Source organism: Anas platyrhynchos, chromosome 3, assembly GCF_047663525.1.
Source record: "Anas platyrhynchos isolate ZD024472 breed Pekin duck chromosome 3, IASCAAS_PekinDuck_T2T, whole genome shotgun sequence".
NCBI classification, from domain to species: domain Eukaryota; kingdom Metazoa; phylum Chordata; class Aves; order Anseriformes; family Anatidae; genus Anas; species Anas platyrhynchos.
The window spans coordinates 14926011-14952494 of NC_092589.1; the positions used below are offsets into that span (position 1 = coordinate 14926011).

General features: G+C 56.4%; 1 protein-coding gene across 6 annotated transcripts; it reads right to left on the reverse strand.

Annotated features, from left to right (window-relative positions):
• Window positions 1–1318: 1318 nt before the first annotated feature.
• Window positions 1319–26147, reverse strand: LOC101801212 (cullin-9). 6 transcript variants are annotated; one of them, XM_038177050.2, is made up of 41 exons: window positions 26012–26147; window positions 24087–24689; window positions 23254–23408; window positions 22697–23182; window positions 19975–20113; window positions 18359–18549; window positions 17897–18281; window positions 17605–17794; window positions 17310–17517; window positions 17037–17224; window positions 16751–16959; window positions 16412–16649; window positions 16188–16293; window positions 15735–15962; window positions 15551–15641; window positions 15302–15473; window positions 15124–15229; window positions 14923–15018; window positions 14660–14835; window positions 14405–14538; window positions 14158–14334; window positions 13886–13992; window positions 13622–13804; window positions 13334–13482; window positions 13027–13243; window positions 12797–12947; window positions 12562–12698; window positions 12343–12460; window positions 11847–12043; window positions 11496–11755; window positions 11054–11417; window positions 10599–10739; window positions 7637–7801; window positions 7383–7546; window positions 6384–6477; window positions 6086–6160; window positions 5610–5720; window positions 4219–4336; window positions 3525–3658; window positions 3236–3327; window positions 1319–2269 (listed from the first exon to the last, which is right to left on the reverse strand). In XM_038177050.2, exons 2-41 carry the CDS (start codon window positions 24670–24672, stop codon window positions 2065–2067), a joined length of 7443 nt encoding a protein of 2480 aa, XP_038032978.2. In that variant the 5' UTR covers window positions 24673–24689; window positions 26012–26147; the 3' UTR covers window positions 1319–2064. The 6 variants fall into 6 exon arrangements, with proteins under 6 accessions (XP_038032978.2, XP_071891485.1, XP_071891483.1 ...); XM_072035384.1 differs by having other exon boundaries at window positions 11054–11240; window positions 11847–12049; XM_072035382.1 differs by having other exon boundaries at window positions 11847–12049.
• Window positions 26148–26484: the final 337 nt, after the last annotated feature.

Sequence of the window (26484 nt, forward strand, 5' to 3'; positions counted from 1 at the left end):
TCCCCCACCATGGTCAGGGACACCTCCCACCAGACCTGGTTGCTCAAAGCCCCATCCAGCCTGGCCTTGAACACCTCCAGGGATGGGTATGCCTTCGTCTGTGTGCTTGGAGGATGCTGCCCAGGGTTGGGTTAGGGTTTAGGGCTTTGGTTTGAAAATCAGGGTTCTTCCTTTTGTCAGCAATTTACTTAAAATCTTGTTTTCCTTGACGTCCCTGGAGAAATTCAATTCTATTTGACCTTTAGCTTTCCGTATTGCATGTTTGAGCAATGCCCCTGTAATCCTCCCAGGTTAATGATGACCGTAAGGCTAAGCATAAACCACATCCTAATTGTAGCCCTAACCCCAACTCAAACCCTAAGCCTATCCTTTTATCTAATCCTACACCACACATTAATTCTGTCTGGAACAAACCACAAACCCTAACGGTAAACCCAAAACTAACCCTCACCCTAAATACAACCCTGCACTGAATCACAGAATGGCTGAGGTTGGAAGTGAGCTCTGGGGAGCATCTCATCCCGTTCATCCCCCCCCCCCCCCCCCGCAGGGCCACCCAGGACCCCATCCAGGCAGCTTTGGAAAATCCCCAAGAGGAGACCCCACAGCCTCTGTGGGGCACCACATCTCTTTCCCAGTGGCCCTGAGGAGAGGGTGCAGACAGGCTTCACTCCTCTTCTGGGGCAGGGACCCCATTTGCTGCATAGGAGGAGCAGGGCTGAGATTTCCAGCCCCGTGAGGCTGAACCCGATGCAGGACTTGGAGCAGAGGGAGAGGAAATCTCTTTCTATTATCTGCCCCCTGGCACAGGTCCCCTGCCCAAAAGGACCTCCAGAGGCACCAAAATAGATCTACAAATGCCCAACTACCCCCATCTCCAAGCAACTCCTAGCACCCTTACACCCTTCCTCCTCCTCCCAGGCGATCCCTAAGCCCTGAGAAAAACCCTGCATCTCCAGTCCCACAAAGCTGCAAGATAGATCTGCCTTCTGCTGGGTACCAGATGTTACCTCCACTGACATGCAAGCACATGCACAGCATCCTGCCGTGCATCTCTCCCAGAAACAAGAGCCCTATCACTCTGTGTGGTCTGGCACCCTGCCCTCTTTCCCATCATTTCTCGTAACTCTTGCTGTTCCCTGAACCACCCAGAGAGGAACAGTCCTTCTGTTCCTGGGTGAGACCCCAAACCCCCACCAATTTCATAAATAACTACTGGGATAAGCTTGTCTAGGTCACACCCTCCTCACACCAAAAATGACTTGCTTACCCTTTGCACCCATATCGTGTCCGCAATAGACCACAAAGAGACTTGTGCTAGGAAAAAAAAACTTTCTTTTATAAACAGATTTTTTTTTTCAACCCTTGTTCTTCAGGGTTTTATTTTTTTTTTTTTTGCAAAGATAAAGTGTAACCCAAACAAACTCTGTGTGTGTATATATATGTGTGTGTGCATGCACGCATACATTTATACACTTAAACACAACCCTGCAAACTTGCGCTGCTCACAGCAGCCCTTCCTGCTTTATAGCAGAAAACTCCAACAAGTAACAGAAAAAATAACGCACTGAGCCATGTCTGTCACTCTGGAGGGGACCCCATCAGCTGCAGATGGGAAGCTTTGGCTTGAGCGTTAACACATTGCTTTTGTGGTATTTCTAGACGCTGGCTGGATTAGACAGCATCACGCTAGGACACATGACACAGCACTTGGGAAGGGCAGTCCAAAGGACTGAACAGTCTTTTAACAGGTAACAAGCAGTCCTCACTTAGAAAAATCACAGTTCAGCTCCCAACTCAAGTAGATGATTGTATCTAGGGCAGAAGTAGAGACGAGAAAGGGAAGGAGATGTCTTTCTCAGAGAGGTGACCACAGTAACACAGCCCGTATGCCCAGAGCAATGGTTCTGCATATTAAGCACTAAAAAAGCAGCCCTCAAAGGAAATGTCTCTTCATTCTGCCTGAAAGCTCCAAACTATCTGTGAGGAAAGACACTAAGACAAACTGGTCAACACAGCCTGGAGGCAGAGATCCAGGCTGGCAGGCTGGGTGACAGCCCACCTCTAGTCATAGGCATCATCGTCATCAAAGTAGGAGTCACAGTCGAGGTTATCTGACTCATCATCGAACTGAAAGTTGTCTTCATCAAGGTCGTCATCATCATCATCATCATAGTCTTCCTGCCACTGCGGGTCATATTCCTCATCTTCATTCTCTTTTCCATCTTCGTCTGTGTTGGGGGACTCACAGAAGATGGTAGGTCTTGGCCTATTGAAGAGGAGAGCATCAGAGCAGAGCCCTTCCCATTCCCAGGCTGCAAGCTGGAACCATGACCCAGCCCCACACCACTCTCACCCTCCCCATTGCCATCACCTCAGCAATCCCTGCCAAAGCCATGCTTTAGAGGCACAGCAGCCACGCAGGTACACCTAGGAGGTGATTTAATGGGCTCATCCAGGCATGCAGCACAGGGACGTGCCAGCAAGCCACCTGCAGACTGGCCAACAAGCTGTGGTCAGCAGCTCTGGTGTCTCAGCCTCCTTGGAAGAGACTGGAAACTCTGCCCTGAAACAGAATCTCTCTTGGCACAGTTCTCATTCCTTCCTGCAACCTTCAGCACCCTGTTCAGCTCCTGTGTTGGTCACACTGGGACAGCAGCTGCCAGTTGTGTTCCTTGGTTTAAGCAGCATGTCACACTGGAATGGACTTTGTTTTAAATTCACCACCTTTCAGTCACATTTAACACCTGCCAGCTCAGTACTTCAGCACATGGTCACAACAAACCACCCATTTCACCTCTCAATACACTATTTCACAGCTCTGTCACTTCTTCTCCATTGCCTTCCTAAAGTAAGTGTCAGGCCCTTCTATCTCTCTCCATGTATGTTTTTATTGCTGCTCTCATTCAGGCACCTCCTAGATCTTCAGTACACCTCTGAAGAAAGAGCAGGTCCCTCTGCAGGAACCCAAGACAGTCCAGGTAGAGAATATCCATAACTGGGTCTGCGAGCAACGGAGCTTTCTTGCCCATAGCCTCATATTAAGTGCAGGTTTCACTGGGCTCCCTACACAGCTGCATTACTTACATTGTTATCTCAAACCACAACACAGGATGCAATAAATTAGTATCTTATTAATTCTTCTGTATTTCAGTGAGCACAGAAGAAAACTCTGGTCACCTGCTTTTCTTCTGCACTCACCATCTTTCCTTACTACCCAACTAAGAACACTCACCCTATGCAGGCAGGGGCTGAAGAAGGCACGTTGGAGAGTTTCTCCTTATTCTCACTAGGATCTGTCGAAGTCTCAAGCCCAACACGGAAATCCTGCCAGTGTGGAAGAACAGGCAAAGGAAAGAGACAGTAAGTGATCTGAAGCGTACTTCGTGCTGCAAATCCCCTCCCTACATCCACACAAACAGCACCTCAGTCTGTACCCTCAGCTGATGAAGCCCCTTTCTAGGTTTGCCGATATCAAACTAGACCAGAACAAGACAAGCCGCCAACAAGCGCGTGGACTTCACCTGTGTGGAGTGCCAGAGAATTGCAAAGAGACGCTCCTTGATCCGGTGCACCAACTCCAAACCAGTATTGAAATGCTCTGCTTTCAGAAGCTGAAGAGAGGAACTCAGGTCCTGGTACTGCAGCAGGGATTCCTCTGCAATTCAAGACCAACAATATCGCACTGCTCCCCACACTCTTAAGTAAAAACCAAGCCCCTGAGCTCTGATTACCAAGCCAGTCACAGCTACTCAGGTCCCTGTCCTGGTTTCAGCTAGGAGAGAGTCGATCTTCCTCCTAGTAGCTGGTATGGTGCCATGTTTTGGATTTAGGATGAGAATAATGTTGATACCACGCTGATGTTTTAATTGTTGCAGAGCAGTGCTTACAGTAAGCCAAGGACTTTTCAGCTTCTCACACTGTCCTGCCAGCAGGCTGGGGGTGCAGCAGAAGCTGGGAGGGGACAGACCCAGGCCAGCTGACCCAAATTGGCCAAAGGGGTATTCCATCCCATCTGATGTCATGCTGAGCAATTAATATTGCAGCTGAATTGCTCCAGAAATGACATTGAGAAGATAATAGAAATAGGCTGGGGGATGTGAGAGATACCTGGTGGGTGCTGGGGTGTACACTATTGCCCTACTACAGAGCTGCCATCCTTTGAACCAAACGTCAGAGGCTGCTAAGTATTTACTTTGGAGAGACTGCTGGACTTACCCAGAAGGATCTGCAGAGCGTTTGTGTGCAGCTCTAGGCTCTCAGTCTGCTGTTCAACAATATCTACGCTCTCAGTGTCCTGGTTGTAGTAGCTGTACACACAGGAGTAGGCCAGCACCTGGAACAGTACAGAAGATGCTGTTAAGCATCCCCCTTCAGCTTCAGAGTGGGCAAGTAAAGAAGAAGAGAAATCCTTCCAGATTTTGGTAAGTATCAGTGGCTGAGAGAAGTCTGGCACATTTCTAGTCTGAGGTGACAGCCCAGTGAACCGTTATGTCAAGGGAAAGCAGTGCCAGAACACCACTCGTAGAATTGGAAAAGAATGTGCAATTATTTTGTACTGAAGTCTGAAATAACTGATTGTTCCCAGTTCGCAAACCATCACAAGAACACAGATTGCAGATGTATAACAAATGTAACTGAGCAGCAGGCAGGGTGTCAAAACAACCAGCACACGGAACCCACACATTGCCGGGCAGAGAACTGAGAGAAATGAACCCAAGGGAAAGCAGACGTGGTGTTTTGTAGCACCAAGAGCCCTGGACAAAGTAATTTCAATGACTGACAAACTCCTGTTACAGATGAACGATTCCCAAAGCCATCTAGGTACCCAGCAGGAACAAGACCACTGTTTCCATTTACATAAATAAGGCCAGAAAAGGCAGCAGCAGCAAGCAACAGTGATGTCTACCCTGGTAAACACAGGGATTGCCACACTGAGAAGGCAAAACAGGGTCAGAAACCCTTGTTCCACATGCCTCTCAAAATCAGGACTGCCTGCACAAACAAGGTATGTATTGTAAAGGCAACTCCCACCTCCTCCTTATGTTTTGGTGGAAAGAAAACATTGCAGGCCTATCCTACAGCAGGTTTACTGCACACATCCAGCAGCTGTACTGTAAATCCTTCATAACGTGGCCAGCAGGGCGTGCAGTAAGTAACTCAGTGCTCCCAAAGCACCTATGGCTCATGAAGTGAAGTTAGGAAATTAAAATCATGAGCACCAAGAGCAACTTCCTAACTGTAGTACAGCTTCAGGAGAGCTTTCCAAAGGTAAGTGCCACCACTGGGACATTTCAAACTGGAATGGACCAAAACAACTGTAAGAAAACACTTGTGCTGATTCCATGGTGTAAATTTGACCAGTGCTCCAATCCTTATGACCCAACTGTGAGGATCACAGCAGAGGGAGCCTAGCTGAGAGTGAGAATGCAGAAAGGCAAACACGAACTCCTCCCCTGTTCTGGTGCCACTGCTCCCATCAAGGTTTTTCTGTCTCCCCCTTGTTGGAGTACAGCAAGCTCTTCCGAGTGGCATCTTATCACTTTAAGAAAGGCATAACTCACCAATTGAATTAAGCGTAAATTAATAAACCTGTTATCCAGTTTTACCTTCCGTGCCTGTTCCAGCACTTTGCAGGCATGAAGAACAAAGGTCAAAGTCCTAATTTTTGGCATCTCACTGACAGAAGAAACCCTGTTCCTCAGACTCGTGGCAAATTCCTGTAACAACCAGAAGATGGGGAAAAAAAACAAATCAGTTTCAAGTTCCACAAAATCAAAAAGCCATCGCCTTCCACACAGATAACTACTGTGACATAGCTTCAATTTTTCACTGTAACTCCACTCTAGGTAGAGCTCAGCCTGAAGTTCTCTTTGCCATTGCTTCCAACTACTGCATCAGTCTGAGCAAGGGAACACCACACGTTAGGTGTTCAGTCTCCACAACAGACTTGGCAGAGGAAAGCAGGCTGAGAACTGTTTCCCAGCTTCAGATGAAATGCATTGGGACGTAACAAACCGTCCTGCTCATCAGGGCTAAGACAACAGTGTCAGTATCTGGAAGGAAAAAAAAAAGGAGGCCTTACCCTTGCACGATGATGAAAGGTGCACCTCTCATTGTAATCCTGAAAACGCTTCTCCTGCCAGGCTGCTTTACTCACCTGAAAGGAAAGACAGAAGCAACCTGTAACAACTTGTCTCGGGTGCCAGAATCGCCTGGAAATGGCTACCACACACAGAGACTTTGACAATACTATCAAGATCACCGGCAAGTGCACAAAGTAAAGGCCACAGCAAAGGGCACAAGCAGAGATCTTATCCCTCTGAGCAGCCAGGTGCATCTGAACACAAGCATGAACCACTAGGATATAGCAAACCACTCACCATAGCAGAGCAGTTGTAATAATCCTTATGAGTTGGCCTCCAGGGCTTGAGGCAACGCCAGCAGAAGCCATGATTACACTTGGCACATGTCATACTGCATGGTAGGAGAAGAGCGATGAAAATCATTCAGTCCTAACAGCTGCCTGCAAACCGTTCCTCCCAGTGCTTCCCTACACCACAGGGCTGGAGCGTGTAGCCTAGTCCTGCCCATTCTCTCAGTCCTCTGAACTTCCCTGCATGTAATTTTTAAAGCCCTGCTGGAAGACAGCGATGCTTAAGAGTCATCATGTCTCCAAAAATGAGCCAGGAAAACCAGCAGCACGATCTCACGGTACCACCCCACCAAGAACTGGAAGGATGAACTAAGCACTCCACAATTCAGGGCTAGATCCATTTGAAACTTCACCTCTTCCTTCAGTAATGCAGCACTCCACAGTGCAGAAAGGTGCTGTACGGCCGTAGGGCCACAAGCAACACACGGGAACAAATCACAGCTGGGCACCAAGGGCTGTGCCAGTGCAAGAAAAGAGCAAATGGCAACCTCAAAGCCCTGGCTTTGAAGCTGGAGGATGTAAAAAGCTGCCACAGATCCAAGCCAACTCAAAACAGGCAGTTGAAATAAACTGCTTAGAGTTGAAGAAGTAGGTGAGCATCAATAATAATAATAATAACAATAATAATAATAATAAATGGTGCTGAGATATCCATTCCCCTGGCTGTATCTCTGTATGTCTATAGTGGATTCTGAGAGCAGCCAAGTGGTTGCTAAAAAGGTACTGCAAAATTAGTTTTGTTTCCATTATACAGCTACCAATGGATTTAACTCTGAACGCTAGGAAGTACTTTGCTTCTCCTAGAAATTAAACACAATATTCGTTCCTCTAAAACTATAAAACAGACCTGCTATGATGCTTGTTCTTCAGCCAAAAGAAGCCCAGTGGAGCTAACTGTGTCTCTGCCCCTTCCTGTCCCACGTACCCCACAAGAACAGATACTCACTGCAGACAGCCCTCGTTTTTCTCTATCTGAGCCTGGCAGCTTGGGCAATGCTTCGAAATGAGTTTAGCCAGGTGCTTGCTTTGTGCTTCGCTTGTCATTCCCTCGTAGTACCCATCGTCATCCACCCACTGAGACATGTGGCTGCAGCTAGCAGGATAATGGGCCTGAAAGAGAGGGGCAGTCGACCACACAGAAGCAGAACGGTGTGTGCCAACACCAAGGCAGTACTGCCTGTGACTCAGCTCAGCCCTCACCTCTGGGAAGTTGCAGTTGAAGCAGGATATCCAGGAGCACTTGGAACAGGCTGCCTCGTAACCGAGCCCGTCTTTAAGGAGGATCTGATCGCAGCCCTGAGGGTTGGTGCACCACGTCAGGTTGGAGCAACATTCAACGTAGCCTCTGAGGAGGGCTTTTTCATACTGGAATGAGAAGACAGAGAGATTTAAGGCAGAGAATCTGTTTGATGAGGCCTTTCAACTGGGGTCTGGTACCTCTGGGCTCTACATCCAACGCAACTGCTCATGATATAACAGCACTGAGTTAGTTTGCTCTTCCATTCCCTTTGTGTCTTTTCCCCACCCTTTATCTTATATCTGAAGGCTGTTTCATAGAATCGCAGAACACCTGAGACTGGAAAGCACTGCTGGAGATAACAACTAATTTCTGTGGCCTTTTGTGCACTTGGTCCCATCATCCAGGCCATCAGTGAAGACATTAAACAATATTGGCCTCAGTATCAGCCTCTGGGTTACACCACTAGTGACTGGTTTCCAGCTGAGCTTTCTGACTCTGATAATAACCCCTTGAGCTCAGCAGTTTAGCCAGTTTTCAATCAATCTCACCGTCCATTTATCCAGCTTATGCTTCATTAGTTCTTCTACAAGGACGTTGTGGATGACAATGTAGAAAGCCTCACCTGTTGCTCTCCCGTCATCCACCAAGCCTGTCGTGTCACCATAGAAGGCTATCAGCAGTTTTTCATTTTTTTTTCTAAATTCCTCATTAGCGTTTTGCTTAGTTACAGGACGTGCAAAGAGGAAGGAGGCTTGCTTTGTCCAAGGCCTTCAGACAGACATTGCTACAGAGGACAAGGCAAACTGGTCAGCAATAGGAGATCGCTCGGATGGGGACCCAGGAATGCAGCTATACTGCACAAGGTAACTGTTATGCACTCAGTTAATCTAGTGTAAAGACTGTGCAAACATTTACAAAGCTGGAAGAAACTCAAAAGCAACTTTGTAGTTTTCACAGCCCTCCTATGGATATTTCTGCATAGGTGGCAGAACTGCCCTAAAGCCACCGTGCACAGAAAGGACACTATAGGTCGTAACAAACACCACAGAGAAAACGTGCAAGCCCTGAGCACTGAAGAGCGCTTGCTCTTATTCATGTTTCTTCCATTTATTCTCTCTTGTCCGTTCCCTCTCTCAGTCAACCTAAAATACAGAGTGTTTTCTGACTGGCAGCAAGGATGTCAGCCTGTGTCAGTACGATGCGTGGTGGAGGCAGTCTCAACAAGGCCACATTACTCTTCTGAAAGAATCAATATCAGTGTCTGTTGTCATCCTGTTGACAGAAGATAGCATCGTTTCTGCCCAGAAAACAGCATCCAGAGAGACAAATGAGTCTTTTGCTTTGGCAGACAGGACCAAATCACAGCTTTTACAGATGTAGAATTTCACACCTGACCTGCAGCTTTGTTCTGCCCTATTTTCTTGGTGAGATGAAAGAGAGAGGTGCAACTGCTGCAGCAGGTCTAAGGTTCCTGTTAGAACCTTAAGAGTTGCTCTCAGGCAGCCTAAAAGGAGGGGGAACAAGTGTCCAACAAAGGTCTGGAAGAAAACTGAGCAGGTACAATCAAGAAGTTACCAAGTACCACTGTGACACCAACCAAGAGATCACAGAGGAACCTTTGCACATGGTGAAGCTCATCCAGGTGTGAGCCTAAGGCGCGATTCCCAGCAAGGAATCCCTGGGACCAGAACAGGAGATGGCAACTGAAAAGCAGATTCTCAAGGAACTTGAGGGAAACAAGTTTGAGAGAAAACCTCTTTCAGAAACATAACTGCCCGGGTTTATGTTTTGTGAACAGCATGAAAAGCTGAAATTTGAACACTCTTGTATTAGCAAGAGTGCAGGCAGCAGGCAAGGGAAGGGATTTCTGACAGCTAATGGCATTGGTGACACAACTAGGTGCAGGAGCATTTGGGCTTCCTAGTACAAGACAGACATTAGCAGACTAGAGAAAATGTAGTCCACACGATGGACTTGAGGTAGGCCATCAGGACAGCCAGAGGCTAGAGCACAGAACATACGAGGGGAGGCTGAGTGAGTTGGGTTTCTTCAGCCTGGAGAGAAGGCAGCAGAGGGCCCACTTATCACTGCCTAGAGCCACCTAAATAGAAGATGCAGAGAAGACTGAGCCCGGAGCAATATGTTTTAACTTCAGTGTCAGATCTTCACACGAGAAGCTGGCTATTTTGAGCACAGGGTTGGACCAGATTATTGCAACCTAAATTATTCTATGACTTTATACATGTGACTCTGTGTTGAGGCACTCAAGCTCCAGTCATCCCACTTCTTGAGCAGAAAAGGAGACAGATAACATTTCAGTGAGAGCATCAGATCGACTTGTTAAAATTGGCTGCAATTTACGTTGAACTGCAAATTTTTTTTTGATAAAATAGTCATAGCAACAAGGTACTAAAGCCTGCTCTGAGACAAGTGGGACCACAGGATTTGCAAAGCCAGTAAGAATTAAGTGCCCATATACATGAACTAATTCCCCGAGGACTTCTTACAGAAAAGAAGATATAAAGGACACGTTGAAGGAAATGGTTTTCTGTAGCCTTGCCTGTTTTTGTTGCCAGCTTGCAGCCTTGAAGGACAATAAAAAGAGAGCAGTCTTTATGCCTGCTGTTCATTTCTCCTATGTAACTGTTCACACAGGATGCTCATACCAGTCACGCAACAGCCACAGCCCCACCACTAGGTGGGAAGGGGATTCAGCTCTAAGTGATAACTAAAAATTGGAAGAATGGGGGGAAAAAATAACACCTGCCTCAGAACAAGCAGCTCCTGCTGCCTCCGCTGACTGATGACTGTGTAAACTAGTCGTAACTATGGGAAGGGGAAAAGCAGCAGCAAGATTATCTGCTAGTGCTGACCAGAAGGGGACATGGCTTAGACACCCGGTAGCCACCTTTTTTACTTCACCTTGGCTATAATCTCCTTGGAGGAAACAATGGAATAGATGAACGCTGTGGTGGGCTGTGCACGGCACTCGGAAATGGGACAGGTGCAGCTGAGGACCATGTTCTGTTCAATGCGAGTCGTGAGATACTCGTTCCAGCAGGGCTGTGCAAGCAGGAGAAGAGATGAGAGTTAAATGAGCTATACGAGTCGGGTCACACGAAGAAATCCCAGCCTCAGGAGCCCACCCCACCCAGCAGAGGGGGCACAGAACCATCTCTAAGTATGCAAAAGCACAAGACTGGAAACAGACTAATCAGGAGCTGAACTATCACAGCAAGCAAAGATATTAAGATAACAGAATGTATGAGCTCTGTGAAAATCACCTGATAGCAGCTTCAGAGAAAGCACAGCTGCTTCAACTAGGCAGCAGCAATCCCCTGCCAAGTTACAGGAGCCAAAGACCCCAGCACCTTCACCTTGCAGCAGTAATGCATGCAGCAGAGGGACGGTGGCTTCTCAGTGGGACACAACTGGTTCACACAGACTGGGCAGTGGGTTCCCGGGCTTGGAGGGCGCTGGGCATCTTCCACTTCAAGCCCCGAGGCGATGAGCAGTGAGCGACGGTCCTCCACGTAACAGTGGATAAGGAAATCCACATTCCACCTGCAGTGCATGAGGAGATGCCGAGCAACATCCTCTGGGATGCTCAGAGTATCCTGGACCCGCTGTACGGTCTGATTCATCAGCAGCTTTGCCTCCTCCAGACTAAGCGTGTGCCCCATTGGCACCGGCAGCATTGCCAGGAGAAACTCCTCCGCTCTGTCTGTGCCAGAATTCGACCTGACATAGAGAAACGTGGCACATCTGCACAGGGTGGGGATGCACAACCCTCCAACCCCCGGTGACATGCAACCGTACCGATACGGGCAGTCCTGGCTGTCCTCATCCGGAGATGTGGCTGGTAGCTGCCTCTGGAAAACCATCTGGGCCTGGCCCCCGGGGGGTGTTGTGGGCTCATCAGGGACGTACTCCAGGACGTGGGGCCTCTCCTCCTGGCGCCGCAGGTAGCCCTGGTTCAGCAGGTGCAGCACGCAGGACAGCACGTCCACGCTGTGGCAGCAGAAGCTCGGGAACTGCAGCCCCGGCCCCAGCTCGCCCTTCTGGCAGGCAGCGAGCACCTACAGCAGCGAGGGAGCCGCCAGCTGCAGGGCAGCGCCCGGCACGGCCCCCGGGCAGCCCCTTGCCGCCCCCCGCCTGCAGCCTCCCTACCCTGAACACCAGGTTGTCGATGTGCAGCCGCTTCTCCGCCTTGAGGATGCGGCTGAGGAGGCAGCAGAGGACGTTCCTCTTCCTCTCCAGGGCGCCGCTCTCAGCCCTCTCTGCCCGCAGGTACCTCTGCCGGGGCAGCAGCCTCAGCTGGCGGCCGGAGGCTTGGGCCAGGGCCGCCCGGTTCAGCCGCAGGGCACCTGGAGCTAGCACCCGGCCCACGGTCAGCCGGGCCCCGAGCTGCTCCCTGCAGGAGCCCCAGGGACCGCTGCCGTCACCCCGAGCCCGGCCCCACCGCCCGCGTGCCCACGAGCCCCCAGCCCCACACACGCACCCACCCCAAAGCCTGGCCCCAACCTCGCCCCGGGACTCAGCCCCGGCAGCCAGACTCCCCCCGAGCCCCTCCACATCCCCCCGAGCCCCTCTGCACCCCCCCGATCCCCTCCACCCCCCCCAGTACTCCCCCAGCACCCCCGAGGGTGCCCGGCCCCGCGCTCACCCCCTGGCGCGCAGCTCCGCAGCAGGACGGCCTCGCCCTCGGTCAGCGGTGCCAGCGCCTGCTGCAGCAGCTCCACAGGGAGCCCCGTGGCCTGCAGCAGGGACTCCACGGCCACCTCCTGCGGGAGGGCAGCGGCCGGGCGAGGACCTCAGTGCCCGGAGACCCCCGGCAGGGAGGCACGGCCCCGCTTGGCCCCGGCTCTGTGGCCCCGGCTCCTACCTCGGCGCCGTTGAAGCGCAGCAGGACAAACATCTGCAGCGTGGACACGTGCAGGACGCAGTCTCCGAAGCGCAGCTCGGCACGGCCCAGCCACGTCCACTGCAGCCCCCGCGGCCTCGCGCCCGCCCAGCTCTGGCCTGCCGGGGGACACCAGCGCCAGCGCCAGGGCCGGGCAGCGCTGCCGGGCAGCCCCCAGCCCCAGCAGCCCCAGTGCCGGGCACCCCGTGGCACTCACTCTGCCCGCAGAAGGCGGCGAAGGCGCCCAGCGGGGAGCTCAGCGCGGCCGGGAAGAAGCGCCCGGGCTCGGCCATGCGGCACAGCGGGGACACGGGCCAGCAGCGCGGGGACAGGGCCAGCACCGTCACCTCCGGAGCCTCCCCCGGCGCCTGGGTGCAAGGACACGGGGGCAGCTCAGGGCCCCGCGGGGAGCACTTGGCCCCCAGCCGGCCCCGCTGCCCCGCTCACCTCGTGCTCGGGGCTCTCCGCGCCCGGCTCCAGCAGCCGCTTGTCCCGCTCCTGCAGCTGGAAGAGGCGGAACTGCCGCTGCAGCTCCTCCGACTCGGCCAGGTCGCTCAGCATCTGCTGGGGGAAGCGGCGGGGGAAGCACAGCCCCAGCTGCTCCAGGACGGCCCCTTCCAGCCACGAGGGGCCCTGCGCCAGGAGCCGGTCCCCCAGGTACAGCCTGCCACAGCCACCGGCGCGCGTCAGGGCCGCCGCCACCATCACCACCCAGCCCGGCCTCGTCCCCAGCGCGTGGGCACGGCCACCTCACCGGTAGAAGTGCTCGAAGGTGTGGGCGAACTCCAGGCCACTGAAGACGACGAAGGGCTCCAGCAGCTGCTGCAGCAGCCCCGTGCTGCCCGCGGCCCCGCCGAGCTCCTGGATCTTCCCGTCCAGGTAGCGGGCGAAGCGCTCGCTCGCCTGCGGGGGGACGGGGACGGGTGTGCGGGGCGCCCGAGCTGGGTGTGCGGGGCGCCCCACGGCCCCAGGGTGGCCAGGACGTGGCCACCCCATAGCTCGCCCAAGGCCCCAGTGCTGGAGCAACCCCACCCGGACTCACGTGCAGGGCGGTGAGGAAGGGGAGCTGCAGCAGCGCCCCCGCGAAGCCCTGGCCCAGGGCGCCCAGGAAGGCAGCCTGCTGCCCAAAGAGCTCCTCCGTGGCGCCGCGCAGGCGCTGGTACAGCCCGCAGTACCGCTCCGCCACGTCTGGCGCCTGCCCCGCCGCCTGCAGGAACCGCTGCACCTGGGGGCACGGCACCGCCGGGCTCAGCACCCGCAGCCCCGGCCCCCTGCCCCCCGCCCCCAGCCCCAGCCCCAGCCCTACCTGCTGCTGCACCACGCTGCTCCAGCACTGCGCCATGCCCCGCAGCCCGCTCAGCGTCTGCGCCACCGCCCTGGGCAGCGCCTCCTTGTTCCTGCCCTCCTGCCCGCCTGCCAGGCACAGCCGGGGCTCAGCGCGGCCCCGCACACTGTGCCAGCAGCACGGCCACGGGGAGGCTCGGCCACAAGCCCTCCTGTGCCCCAGGGCCCTCTGCAGGGCTCCCCACGGCTGCAGCCCAGGGCTCATGGCCCTTCCGAGGGCAGCCCCTCGCTCACCCGCCGCCCTCGCCTCCTCCGGCTCGGCACCGCCGGGGTCCACGTGCACCAGGAGCTGGGTCAGGAGCCGCACGCAGGAGCCGAAGGTGTCGCCGCGGGCCGGGGGGCGCGGGGCCGGCTCCCCGCTCCCCAGGTACTCGCTCAGCAGCCAGGCCAGGGGGCTGACGCCGCTGGGGTCTGCGGGGCCGCAGGGCTCAGGGCGGGCGCCCGGGGACGGGGCAGCGCGGGGAGGGGCGCGAACGGGTACCTGGGCTGGTGATGCTCTGCACCAGGGGGCTCACCAGGGCCTCCCAGCACGTCCTGCCCAAGGCCCGGGCCGCCTCGTCGTCGGGAAGGAAGCGCTCGGCGAAGTCCTGCTCGTGCCGCAGCGCCCGGTTCAGCCTGCAACGGCGAGAGGGGGGCAGGACAGGGGGCACAGGGCCGGCACCCCGGCAGGATGCCCCCAGCCACCCCAGGACGCCCCCGGCCGCCCCAGGGCACCCCCGCTCCCGCGGCCCCTCACCTGCCGAAGAGCTGCAGCAGCCGCCCCCGGTCCCGGCGGATCTCCTGGCCCCAGGCGTGCGCCCGAGCGGCGCAGCAGAGGGAGGTCCGGCGGCACAGCTGCTCCTTGAAGACGGGCCAGAAGCTGGGCTTGGGCCCCAGCACCTCGATGCCGCGCACGCGCGTGTCGATGCCGCCCTGCAGGAGGGAGAGAAGGGAGAGAGCTCGGCCCCCAGCCCCCAGCCCCTCGCCTGCAGCCCTGTGCCACCGGCCCCGGCTCCCCACCTGCTGGCAGCGCTTCACCCGGATCTGGATGAGGGGCCAGAAGCGCGGCGCGTTCCGCAGCAGCACCACCCGGCTGGCCGAGGGCGGCACGGTCACCTGCGGGCACATGGCAAGCCCTCAGCCAGCGGCATGGGGAGCGCCCACGCTGCCCCGGCCAGCCCCCGGTGCCAGCCCCCGCTGCCAGCCCCCGGTGGCACTCACGGCGTTGAGCTCCGTCCTGATGGCCGCGGGGCTGTCCCCCCCCAGCACCACCACGCGGGCCGGCATGTAGCTCGAGTCCTCGCTGGCCACCAGCATGCTCAGCTCCCTGCGTGGGGTCCGTGAGGCAGGGCTCGGGCAGAGCCTCGGGGCTCCCTGCCCCCGGGCCCCCCGGCCCTACCTGACCACCACCCCGCACTGCATGTGCAGGGTGATGAAGTGGGAGCCGGTGCTGCCGTTGGACTCCCAGTAGGTCTTGGGGTTCCCGTCCGTGAGCTTGCCGGCGCGGTGCGGGTTGGAGGAGACCTGCACCTTCTCCCAGCACTTGTCCTCCTTCGCCTCCACGCTGGAGCCTGCGGGGAGGGCGCGCGGAGCCTCCAGCTGCCAGCCCAGGCACAGCGGGCGCCGGGGCCCCGCTCCCCACGCTCACCTCGGCACAGCTTGCGCAGGAAGACGTCGAAGAAGGGGATGCTGATGGGCCGCTGGCTCCGGCGGTGCTCCTCGATCTGCCCCAGCGCCAGCTGCGGGACGGGCACGGGGACGGGGACGGGGACGGGGACGGGCGGTTACTGGGGGCAGGGCTCCCGGGGGGCTCCCCAGCTGCCCGGGCCCACCTGGATGCAGCCGGCCAAGATGCTGCCCGTCAGCGTCCTGTGCAGGCCGGCGACCTTCTCGCAGCCGCTCAGCAGCTGCAGCAGGGCTGGCGCCGTGGGCACGGCCGAGCTGTGCTTCTCCAGGGCTTTGGCCAGGGCCTCGTAGGTGCCCGCGCGGCACATGGCCACGGCGCAGTCCTTGCTGGCGGCGGCCAGGCGGTGCAGGAAGCCGACGACCTCCTGCACCGCCTGCGGAGGAGGCAGCCCTGAGCCGCCAGCCCGGCACCAGGAGCCCCCCAGTGCCGTGCCGCAGGGCTCCAGCCCCTCTCCAAAGGGACCAGGGCGGTGCTGGGCACGCAGCCACCGCGATGCGGCTGTGAAGGCTGCTCCCGGGGCGTGCCACGAGGCCGGGCGGCTGCAAGCAGGGGCCCCGAGGCACCCTCGGCACAGCCAGCAGAGCCCCTGCCCCCTCACCTCGCGGTCGCTGCTGTGGGCGCTCAGCAAGGACAAGCAGGGCTCCACGCACTCGTACCAGGGCAGCGCGTCCTCCTGGAAGCCATCCAGGAACTTGTTCAGGATCCTGAGCGAGGGACAGGGCCCCTCAGGATGCAGCACACCAAAGGCAGCCCCGCTGCCCTGCTCCTGCTGAGCCCGCAGGGGCCACATCCTGCAGGGTCCCCGCAGCCCCCCAGCCCCACCTGAGGATCCGCAGCCCGATGCTCTTCTCGGCCCCCTGCAGCTCCAGGCTGCGCAGCAGCGCTCGGAAGCAGCGGCGCTCCTGCGGCCGCGGGGACGCCCGGCTGGAGGGCTCAGGGTCGGGGCCTCCGCCGCAGAGCTGCCGCTCCAGGGCCACCACCACGTCCTCGGGCAGCGCGTCGTCCCCCGGGCCGCCCGCGGGCGTCTGCGCGTCCCTGGCCTCCAGCAGGGCCTCGGCACCTGTGGGACAGGGAGCGGGGACAGGGAGCGGGGACAGGGAGCGGGGACGTGGCGGGCCCGGCCTGGGCACCACGGCACGGGGAGGGGCGCGGGGTCGCTACCTGGGGTCTCGGGGCCCAGGGGCAGCCGGTGCTCCGCCAGGCGGTTGATGACGCCGAGGGCCAGCAGCGCGGTGGGGCCCTGCCCGTCCCGCCAGCAGCTCTGCAGCACCGCGGGGAGCTCGCCGCTCACCAGCTGCTCCGCCAGGCCCCGGTGCCCGTCCACCAGCATCCGCAGCACCAGCAAGCCGTTCCGCACGCCCGAGGCGCCCCTGCGGGGACGGGCACGACGTGGCGGCGCCCCGGCCCCATGGCACCCGCCCTCCCCGGTCCCGGTCCCCGTCCCTACCCTGGGACGCCCCGCATGGCGCGCACGGCGGCGGGGATGGCGCTCAGCAGGCCCGGCGAGCCCTCGCCGCCGGCGGAGCCGATGCTGGCGAAGACCTCCCGCAGCAGCTGCGCGTCGCCGTGGCTCAGGGCCGAGGGCGTCCCCGCGGCGCCTCCGGGCTCGCCGGCTCCCACCAGCGCCTTCAGGGCCTGCGGGGCCCGGGGCGGCTCAGGGGCTGCGGGCGCCTCCCCGGCCCGGCCCCGCCGCCCGCGGCGCCCCTCGGCCGCTCCTCACCGCCAGGCCCGCCTGCTGCACCAGGGCGGAGGCGGCGTGCTGCCGCATGCAGCCCAGCACGGCCCACACGCCGCCCTCCGTGGCGAAGGGCACGCGCCAGGCGCGCCTCTCCAGCAGCAGGGCCACCAGCCGCAGCGCCAGCGCCGCCGGGCGCTTCTCGGCCGCCTGGGCGCTCAGCAGCTCCACCGCCGCCCTCACCAGCTTCTCCCTGCGCGCAGAGGCCGCTCAGGAGGGGCTCGGCGCCCTGCCGTCGGCCGCCCTGCCCTGCCCTGCCCGTGCCGGGCTCCCCTCGCACCTGCTGCCCTCGCCGCCCGGCTGCTGCTGCTCCGGCTCCGGCTCCGGCTCCTGCTGCAGGACCCTCACCATGTGCTGCAGCCCGGCCACGCGCAGCTCCGCCTCGCAGCCGCCGCTCCGGATCGCCTCCGCCACCCGCGCCACCTCGGCAAGCGAGCCCCTGCCGTGAGCCCCCTCGCAGCTGCCCCACGCTGCCGGGAGAGGCAGGGCCGTCAGGGCGGCAGCAGCGCCCAGGGCCCCCAAAGCCGCACGCGGGTTCTGGCACCCTGTGCCCGTGCCCCCCGCGCCGTCACCTCCGCTCTCCGCCGCCTCCGGGAAGCGCAGCCCTTCCCTCTCCAGCAGCTCTCCGAACAGCTGGGAATCCGACTTGGGCTCCTCACAGACGTCGTCCTCGTCCCTCGCTGCCTCGTCCTTTGCTTCCTTGTCCCTCGCTGCCTCGTCCCTCGTGGCACCAGGCCCAGCGCTCCCGCAGCCGGCACCCTCCGAGGGCACCTCGGGGCTGCCCCCGCCGTCCCGCTCGGCCCCCCTGCCCGGCCAGTACTTGCCGTAGACGCGGGAGCCGCGCAGGTGGCTGCGGGCGCCGCCCCGGCTCCGCTCCTCCAAGACCCGCAGCACCTCCTGGGCCAGCCCCGCGGGCACCGGCAGCTGGATCAGGGCCTCCTCGTCCAGCCCCGGCAGCTGCACAGACGGGGCCGCGTCAGCCCCCGGGACTTAGGGGGGGCCCCGCCGCCCACCCTCGCCCCCTCGGCCCCCACCTGCGCTGCCCGCTGCCGCTGGAGCAGGCGGGCGATCTCCTCCTGCTCCTGCGCTTCCAGCTGCCTGACGAAGAAGAGCAGCTCCCACCACTCGGCGCGGCTCAGCGTCCCCGCGGCCTGGCTCGGCTGCTCCCCCAGGTAGGGCGGGGAGTACAGCCCCCCCAGGGGCTTGGGGCAGAACGGCTGCGCCCCTGCAGGGCGGCAGAGCGAGGGGAGGCAGCGTCAGCTCCGCCAGCTGCCCCGCTGCTGCGCGCCCCTCGCTGCCACACAGAGCTCCTGGGCAGGTCCCCGCTGCCCCCAGCCTTTCAAGAGGTTGGAAGTGAATTCTGCTTCTCTCTTCCCAATGCACCTTGGTTTCAAACAGGGCAAGTACTCATAGGGAAAAGCAAGGGGACACTACATATCCATCAAGCTCCTTTTAGCTAATGCAACCAAAACCAAGTCAGGGACATAAGATTCGTTATTAGGCCAGACTTTCACTGCACGGTTTAGAAAAGCTGGATCAACACTTGCTGCTATCTGCCAAGCAACAGCTTGCAAGTGCAAGCTAGGAGACATTCAGTGCTGCAGGACTCAACAGAAGAGGCTCAAACTCGCTCCAAAAGGCTAAGAACAACTACAAACGGGGCTGATTACCAACAGTCAGCCAACAGAAGCTAATTTATCTGAGTGTCAAGACCCACAGCTGAAAGCTTTTTCAATTCCACTTCTGTTGGGATATGACGACTGCGAAGATTTTTACACAGAAGTGACATAGAGCTCATACTTCTATCAGAGTCAGAGCAATTGAGGAAAAAAAGGCAAACTAACCGAGTTCATTTTAACTTGGCCAGTTTGAACTGACATGCAGTTAAGTCTTTAGTTACGAGAGCCAGAAGCCTATAAAGAAGCCGCCTTTTCAACTGGCTGTGAGAACATTTTGAAAGTGGATAATTAGCTTCTGATCTCATGCATATTTCATTTCTTGCAGAGGTTAAATCCAAACCACTTGCCTGCTCAAAGGATGTCCTACAAGATCAAGGGCTTGATGAATGAGTTACTTCATCAAGCTCCCCAGCCAGAGTCACGTCAGATGCTGAGCAAAGGAGGGGTACCTGAAGTCTAGATTTTTCCCTTTTATTTTCACCCACTGCAAGGGCAAAAATCAAAGGATGCCACTTCTAGGAGATTTTGCAGATATCTTACGAAAACAGTGTTTCCAAACCTTTTCCAAAGCTAAGTGGCATGAAGTTAAGCAAATTGTTGGCATGTTAATGCTTTTAAATAAGTGAATCTGTGGGTTCCTAAGGCAGCTTCACCTTGGAGATTCCACATTCTCATTTTGGCAGTTTGTTTAGCTAATTATAACATACATTTTTTGACAGTCACAGTTGAAACCCTGCTTTATGCTCTATGTTGTATCATGACAGAAGTCTAGGATTCAAAAATACTTCGTGTACTCACGAGGCATGCGATTACTTAAGCAGCTCTGCACAGTCATACAAACTAAATGATGACAATGCCTGCTAAATCCAGCCTGCTAAAGAAAAATGCGCCTAGCCATATAAAGTTCACCACTGAAAAATACGCCACGGCAGAAGCAAAGAGATGATGCAGTCGCACACGCAGCACCTCACCTTTGTCTAGATTGAAGCTCTCTATCAGGCTGTATTCTTTCTCCTGACCATCAGGGTCATCCCACTGGTCTCCGAAGCCGATAATCTCCAACATGTGCCAGTGCATCCAGTAGGTCCGACCCGTTGACTGCCACAAAACCTGTGGGTGAAAGAGATCTTGGTGCTGAGACTTGCCCACTCATTCAATCCCCGTGCTACGTTTGTTCTCCCGTTTCCCAAATGCATGGAAATAGCAAGCACCGTTCAAACAGAACACCACCTGATTCATATTGGGCTTTACCACACGAATTTTTAAGCCTACCATCTTTCTTAACTTGTTCCCCTGATTACACCTGGTTCTTTATTTAAAAAAAAATAAAAAGCTCTCAGCTCTGACTACAACCACTTGTCTACAAACCTCATCTAGCACAGCAGCAGTAAGCTAGGACAGAAGGGCATCTGGTTAAGCGTTCCCATCCAAAAGTACCCAGCAGCTGAACCCAACCTTTTTCCTGGTAAAGGACAAAGTTAACCACCACTATCTAGAGGCAGGTGAGCCACACTTAAAGGCTCTTGTGGCACAAACCGCTTGGTGCACACGAACGTAAAGAAAACCGTTTTTCCTGCTCTGACTTTATCTTCTCTCAGTTATCCTTTTATCACCCTCGTCACTCACCAGCCTTCTCAGAAAGGTTTTGGGGTCGTGATGAGCAGGTCTCAAAGAGGACAGTTGTTTCCTGTGCTTTGTTCAACTGCCTCTCAAAATCCCTCCTGGCTTCCTGTTTCACATTCATCTTAGTGAGCAGAAGGAGGACCCAGCGACAGCAAGTACAACATATCAATAACTTAAATCGATGATAGAAAAACATAGAGGCTGCCCGATTCACTGAGCTCTTTCAGAGTTACACTGGTGCTACCAGGACCCCACTGCCAGAAGACACAGCTGGGAAACAGGAAGGATTTAGGTTGTTCAGTGATGTTTTCAAGTGATCAATGAACACTGAAGCCAGTACTTACGATGTGAGAGGGAAAAATGGTGAAAAAAAAAATCACCGGGACAGCTCCACTATTTTGACTTCAGCAGTACATAAAACTTTAAAGCGTATTTTAGTGGGAAGAACAACAAAAGGTGTTCAAGATAAACACCAAATTTGAAGTAACAGATAAACCTGCTTCAAGCTTAATTTCTTACGAGAATGGATTATGGAGGGGAAAGAATGGGACTGGAAGGCAGTGCAAAAAATACTGTCAAGCCATATTTGCCCAGCACACACTGTCCTAACAGTTTCACTCTCCCCATACAAGCACGTGCTTGTCATAACCTGCACCACACAAGCAGGTAAGGCTGGTAACACTGTTGGTTTTTTTGCACTTGTATGTTTCCAAGCATTTTAAGCCACTTGTTTAAATTGCAGCTGCAAGAAGTTCTCCAAAGCTAGGTGGCAGCTGATGAGCCTGGACCAATGAGAGTAAGTTACAGTTACCAAAAGGTGACTGGAAAAGTTAATTCTAATCAGCTCTCAGCGATTAAACAGATGAATATCAGTAGGAGCAAGCAGTCTGCAGCTGGCTGAGGGGTAAAAAAATATTGTACAATTTCCCTATGCACAAGAAAGCAAAGAGAGGTGATAAGAGAAAGGAAATAAGCCAGTGCACAGGGGGGTTTGTTGGCTAATTTTTATTTAGCTGTAAATGACAATAATTGCTTTACACAAAATAAAACAGGCCATGGACTTGAGTCCAAGAAAGCCAGAGAATCTTGTATTTAACAAAAGGAGATGGCCTTCAAATATGCAGAAGGTAACCTCAAATTCTCTACCTTCTCTCTGGAAAGGTCAGTAATAAACTTCAGTTACTGCAAGAGAGACTTGGAAAGAGCATTAGGAAGTTATTTGCTTCTACAGATACCAGAATGAGGCTTTTAAATTGATTTATGAGCATCAGCAACACACAGCTTTGTGCCCTAGCGTGGCAATCAATTGCATCTCTATAGCTGCAGCGTTTGGGAAGCTTGTGAGAAACTAAGCTGTGTTTTTGCAGTGGAGAACCAATTTTCTGTTCTCAAAGGTAGCTGTGTAGTCATAACAAGGAGAAATGCTAAGTAGATAAGTGGACAGTAGAAGGCCTCGCTGTTCCAAAATAAGGTGGAAGCTGGAGAAAAACAGGATGAGCAGTGTGGGAACAGTAAAAAAAAGATCACAGGTTCTCAAAACATAAGAAAGAGGAAAAAAAGGGAAAAGGGAGAAATTAAGGGGTTGAAAAAAAAGAGAAATTGTGCATATGTGATATAGAGGAGCATCGAGTAGCTTGTGAACCCGCAGTATTCAGGCAATGAGGAAACAGGGGAGGTGATCAGGGGTCGGGTAATAGGGAATAAAAAGTGATGGTTTGTTTACTATAATGCACTCCTAACTGGCAGGACTCCTGCCATTGCAATCGCGAATAAAACAGCTTCACAGAAGATCCTGTCTGAAGAAAATTATTGGAGATTTCTCTCATAAGCTCAAAGATGTGGCCAAAGTGCAAGAACAGCTGACATCCCGCAGAAATAACCACGCTGGCGTGGCGCACAGAGCCCCTCAGCTCCTCGCCCCATAGTCACAACAAAATCCCAGCCCTCGCTGAACGTGCCCAGCCTTCGGGACTGAGAAGTCACAAGAAAAAGGCCTAAGCTGGAGCAAACACCTTCCTGCGCCCACAAAAAGGCTGGGGCAGCATTCAAATACCACCCCAACCTACCTACCTGCGCTGTGTGCATCCTGTCGGTGCTGTGCAGAAACTCGCCTTCATCCCCAGCTCGAACCTCTCCGCAGTCCTCCAGCAGGCGCACCCGCATGCCGGGCACCAGGTTGGCCTGCACGTACTCCACGTAGCTCTTGCGGTCGGTAAAGTCTGACAGGGTCAGGAAGGCAGCACCCTGCTTCTTCTGGGCACCGCGGTTCGGGGACAGCACAGGCGCTGGGGCAGCAAAGCAGGCCGGGGTTTTGGGCTGGAAGATGGAGCGGGGGGTTTGAGGCTTTGTCTCCTGCCGGGCCGTCGGCTCTGGCTCGTGGCTGTGCTCCCAGCCCATGGCACGCAGCAGCTCCACGATGAGGCCGGCCATCGCCATGCTGAACTCAAACTCCTGCTTCAGGCGGCTGCTCTCCGGCTGCTCCCCTCCCTGCTCCTCCAGGAGGGAGGTGACGCGCAGGTAGCGCTTCACCAGGGCGAACAGCTGCTTCCCGGGGATCTGCAACGGGCAGGGCCCTCAGGGGATGCCTGGCTCAGCGCCTCCACCCCAAAACCAGGCTCCCCCCCTACCTGGGGAAGGTGGATGCCCTCAAAGGACATGCAGTGCTCTTCCGAGGATGTTGTCTCAGCAAACAGCTCCAGCAAGGTGTAGCGGCTGTCGAAGTCCATGTGCTGCTCGACGCCGTCCTGCTGGCTCAGGGACAGCAGAATGTAAGACCGGCTTCCTGCAACAACAGAAATCCTTCAGGCACCCCTCACACTGCCCTCCCTGCACCGGATTTTGGCAGGCGAGCAATAGCTTGGTTCCCCAGCATAACCTAGAACCCTGCTCTCTCCTTTGACCTGGGCTGGCAATGATTTGCTCTGCCGAATAACCTTGCACTCCTGCACCCCGAGAGTGGTGGGATTCCCCCAAAACTGCGACCCCAAACAACAGACTCCAGAACAGGGTTCCAAATAAGAAAAAGCCAACTTTATCATGAGTTGGTTCCCCATCAACCCCATGCAAGCATGAACGCAGGCACTAGCGTAGTCCCAAAGCTGGGAAAAACAAGCAAGAAAACCTTGAAGAAAATAGTGAGGCCCGTAGCTTGTGTAATCTTTCTACAGCTTGTGTAGTCTTTTAGCTGCAAGAAAGAGACAGGTAGCCTTGAGCTAGCAGAAGCAAGGAAGGTAATGGCTAAAAGGCAAAAACCAAGAAGGATGCTCTGCCAAGCCCCTTGGCACAATTCCTCCTAACAGTTAATCTGCATCGCAGCTGGGGAACCTGTCAGGAAAAACGGAGCTCCCGGCTCTCAGAGCATCCTAAACGCAACCGAGCAGCAGCTTGGGAAGCTGCAGGCTGACCTCCCCGTCCATCCAGCGAGCCCCACGGCACCCTGCTTCCCTCCCAGCCCCCCCACCTGCGTCGTGCGAAGCCAGGGCCCTCAGCATCTTGCCGGCGCTGCGGCAGATCCGCTTGTCCTTGTGGCACAGCATCCTCGCCAGCAGGTCGAGGGCTCCCGTCTCCCTGAAGGCGCCCGCCAGCGAGCCGATGCCGGCGTAGGCGCTCAGCACGTGGACGGTGTCCAGCACGGAGGCGGCCCCGGTGCCGCCCAGCTGCCGGCCGGCTCGCCGCACCAGGCTCCCCACGTCGGCCTCCATCTCCCGCAGCGAGGCTTCGTCCGGGCCGCCCGCCCTCTCCTCCTCCTCCTCCTCCTTCTCTTCCTCCTCCTCCTCCTCCTCCTCCTCCTCGGCCCGCAGCCCCGCCGGCTTCCCCTCGCCCAGCAGCGCCGGGCAGCTGGCGCACGCCTCCTCCGCGGACATCCACAGCGCCACGCTCCCGGCGTCGGGCCCCGCCGAGGACTCGGAGCGCACCAGGCTCCAGCGCACCAGGTACCGCGGCTGCCCGTCCTGGCCTCGCCGCTGCCGCAGCAGCTCCCGCGGGCAGGCCTGCAGCTCGGGGCCCAGGGGCACCACCAGGCCGCCACCGCGCATCTCGTTCACCATGGCGGGGGACGAGGAGGCTGCGGAGACACAGGGGAAGGAGGAGCAGAGCGTCACCCCGGAGCTACCTGCGAGGGAAGGAGCGGGCAGGCACCTCAACTCCTCGCCAGGCTTGTTGTGATCCCTTGTTGTGATCCTGCACCCAGGATAAAGCTCGGCAGGACACCCAGAATCCCACGTCCCCACTCTAATCTAATTGCCCGTTTCCTAGACTAGCATTACTGGGACACAGAAAGAGGCTCTCCTCACAAAACCCCAGAGGAAAAAGAGGCCTGTTCAGCTAGAACTAGAGCACAGCTGGGATCTTTTTTGTAATAAAAGGACCAAGTTATTCTCCTCTGCTTTGTGACAGTGTTTAGATGCTGCACCATGAGCCAAAAAATGTTTCCTCTAGCTGTGTTTGTACAGTGTACAAAGGCATTCCCTACCCCCAAGAGATTCACACAGAGTAAAACAATTCTCTGTGCAGCATTATTTTCTTTGATAACTTCACCCAGTCTCCATGTGTCAGCATATAGTGTAAAAAAATAAAAAATAAAATAAAATAAACTCTTTAGAGCAGAGCTATCAGAAAGGGCCCAGAAGGATTCATGGCTAGGCGGGGAAGAATTTGGATTTAGGGCACCTGAAGAAGTGGCTGTAACATGAAGGACGGATGAGGCAGGCTGAAACCTATCACAGAAGCATTAAGGTTGGAAAAGCCCTAAAAGTTCATCTGGTCCAACCACCCCCCTACCACCACTGTCACCACTAAACCATGTCCCCAGGCACCACATCCAGCCTTTCCCCGAACACCCCCGGGGACGGTGACCCCACCACCCCCCTGGGCAACCCGTCCCAGTGCCTGACTGCTCTTTGACAACCCACAGCTGAGCTCTCAGAGTGCTGAGACATAAATTTCTCCCGTAAATTTCAGAGCTGGGGCAAATGCGTGTGCCAGCACCTGGAAAGCTGCTTTGAGAGCGCAGCCTGGCAAAACCTGTGTGCAGCCACCCCATCCCATCCTGTCCTGTTCCCATATCCTATCCCGTTCCCATTCCATTCCCATATCCCATCCTGTTCCATTCCCATATCCCATCCCGTCCTATTCCCATATCCCATTCCATCCCATCCCATTCCCATATCCCATCCCATCCCCATATCTTACCCCATCCCATCCCACTCCCATCTCCCACCCCACACCACCGCATCCCCAGGCCACAACACCTCCCCACACCCCACCCACGCCGTGCACCCCAGCCCGGCTCCCCTCACCCCATCCCACCTCGGAAAACCCAGGATTTCTCCCAAACCACCCCAAAACCCTCCAGCAACGCCCGCTCAACCGCCGGGCCCCGCTCACCTCCGCCCGCCCCCAGCACGGGGGACGAGGTTCCCCCAGCCCCGTTTGACCCCGTTTGGGGCCAAACACCACCCTCCCGGGGCTCGGCCCTACAGCTGGGCGAGGGGCAGAGCCCCGGGGCCACCAAACGCCGCCCGCCCCTTTCCGCGTCCCGCAGCGGGGCCGGGCCGGGGGAAGGCGCCTGCGCTGCGCCGCCCAGGCGGGGCGGTGGCACGGGCAGCCAGCGGCCCCCGGTGGCCAAGGGGGCTCGGTGGGGCTGGGGCCGGGGGATGACCCCCTGCAGCACTCGGTGGCCCTACACCGGGCCTGGAGTTCCCCAGGTCGCTCCTTGGAATAGGAGTGACAGGGTTCAGGCGCTTCCAGGCACCACAAATGACCAAATTGGTGCCTGTGGACTTCGGTAACTTTCAGTTAAAAACATTCAGTTTTTCATTATTTCCAGTTTAATTCAGTATTCCCTGATTCCTCTTCCA

Bases quoted from the DNA above. Each gene is read 5' to 3' on its own strand.
- LOC101801212 (XM_072035382.1), bottom strand. From the start codon at position 24,672: ATGGTGAACGAGATGCGCGGTGGCGGCCTGGTGGTGCCCCTGGGCCCC. The intron at 15,474-15,550 runs GTGAGCGTGGGG...CCCTCCCCGCAG, and splicing joins CCTGCGCAAGCTGTGCCGAG to GCTCCAGCGTGGAGGCGAAG. The intron at 10,740-11,053 runs GTGAAGGTGCTG...CTGCTTGCACAG, and splicing joins GCATGCATTACTGCTGCAAG to CCCTGCTGGAACGAGTATCT.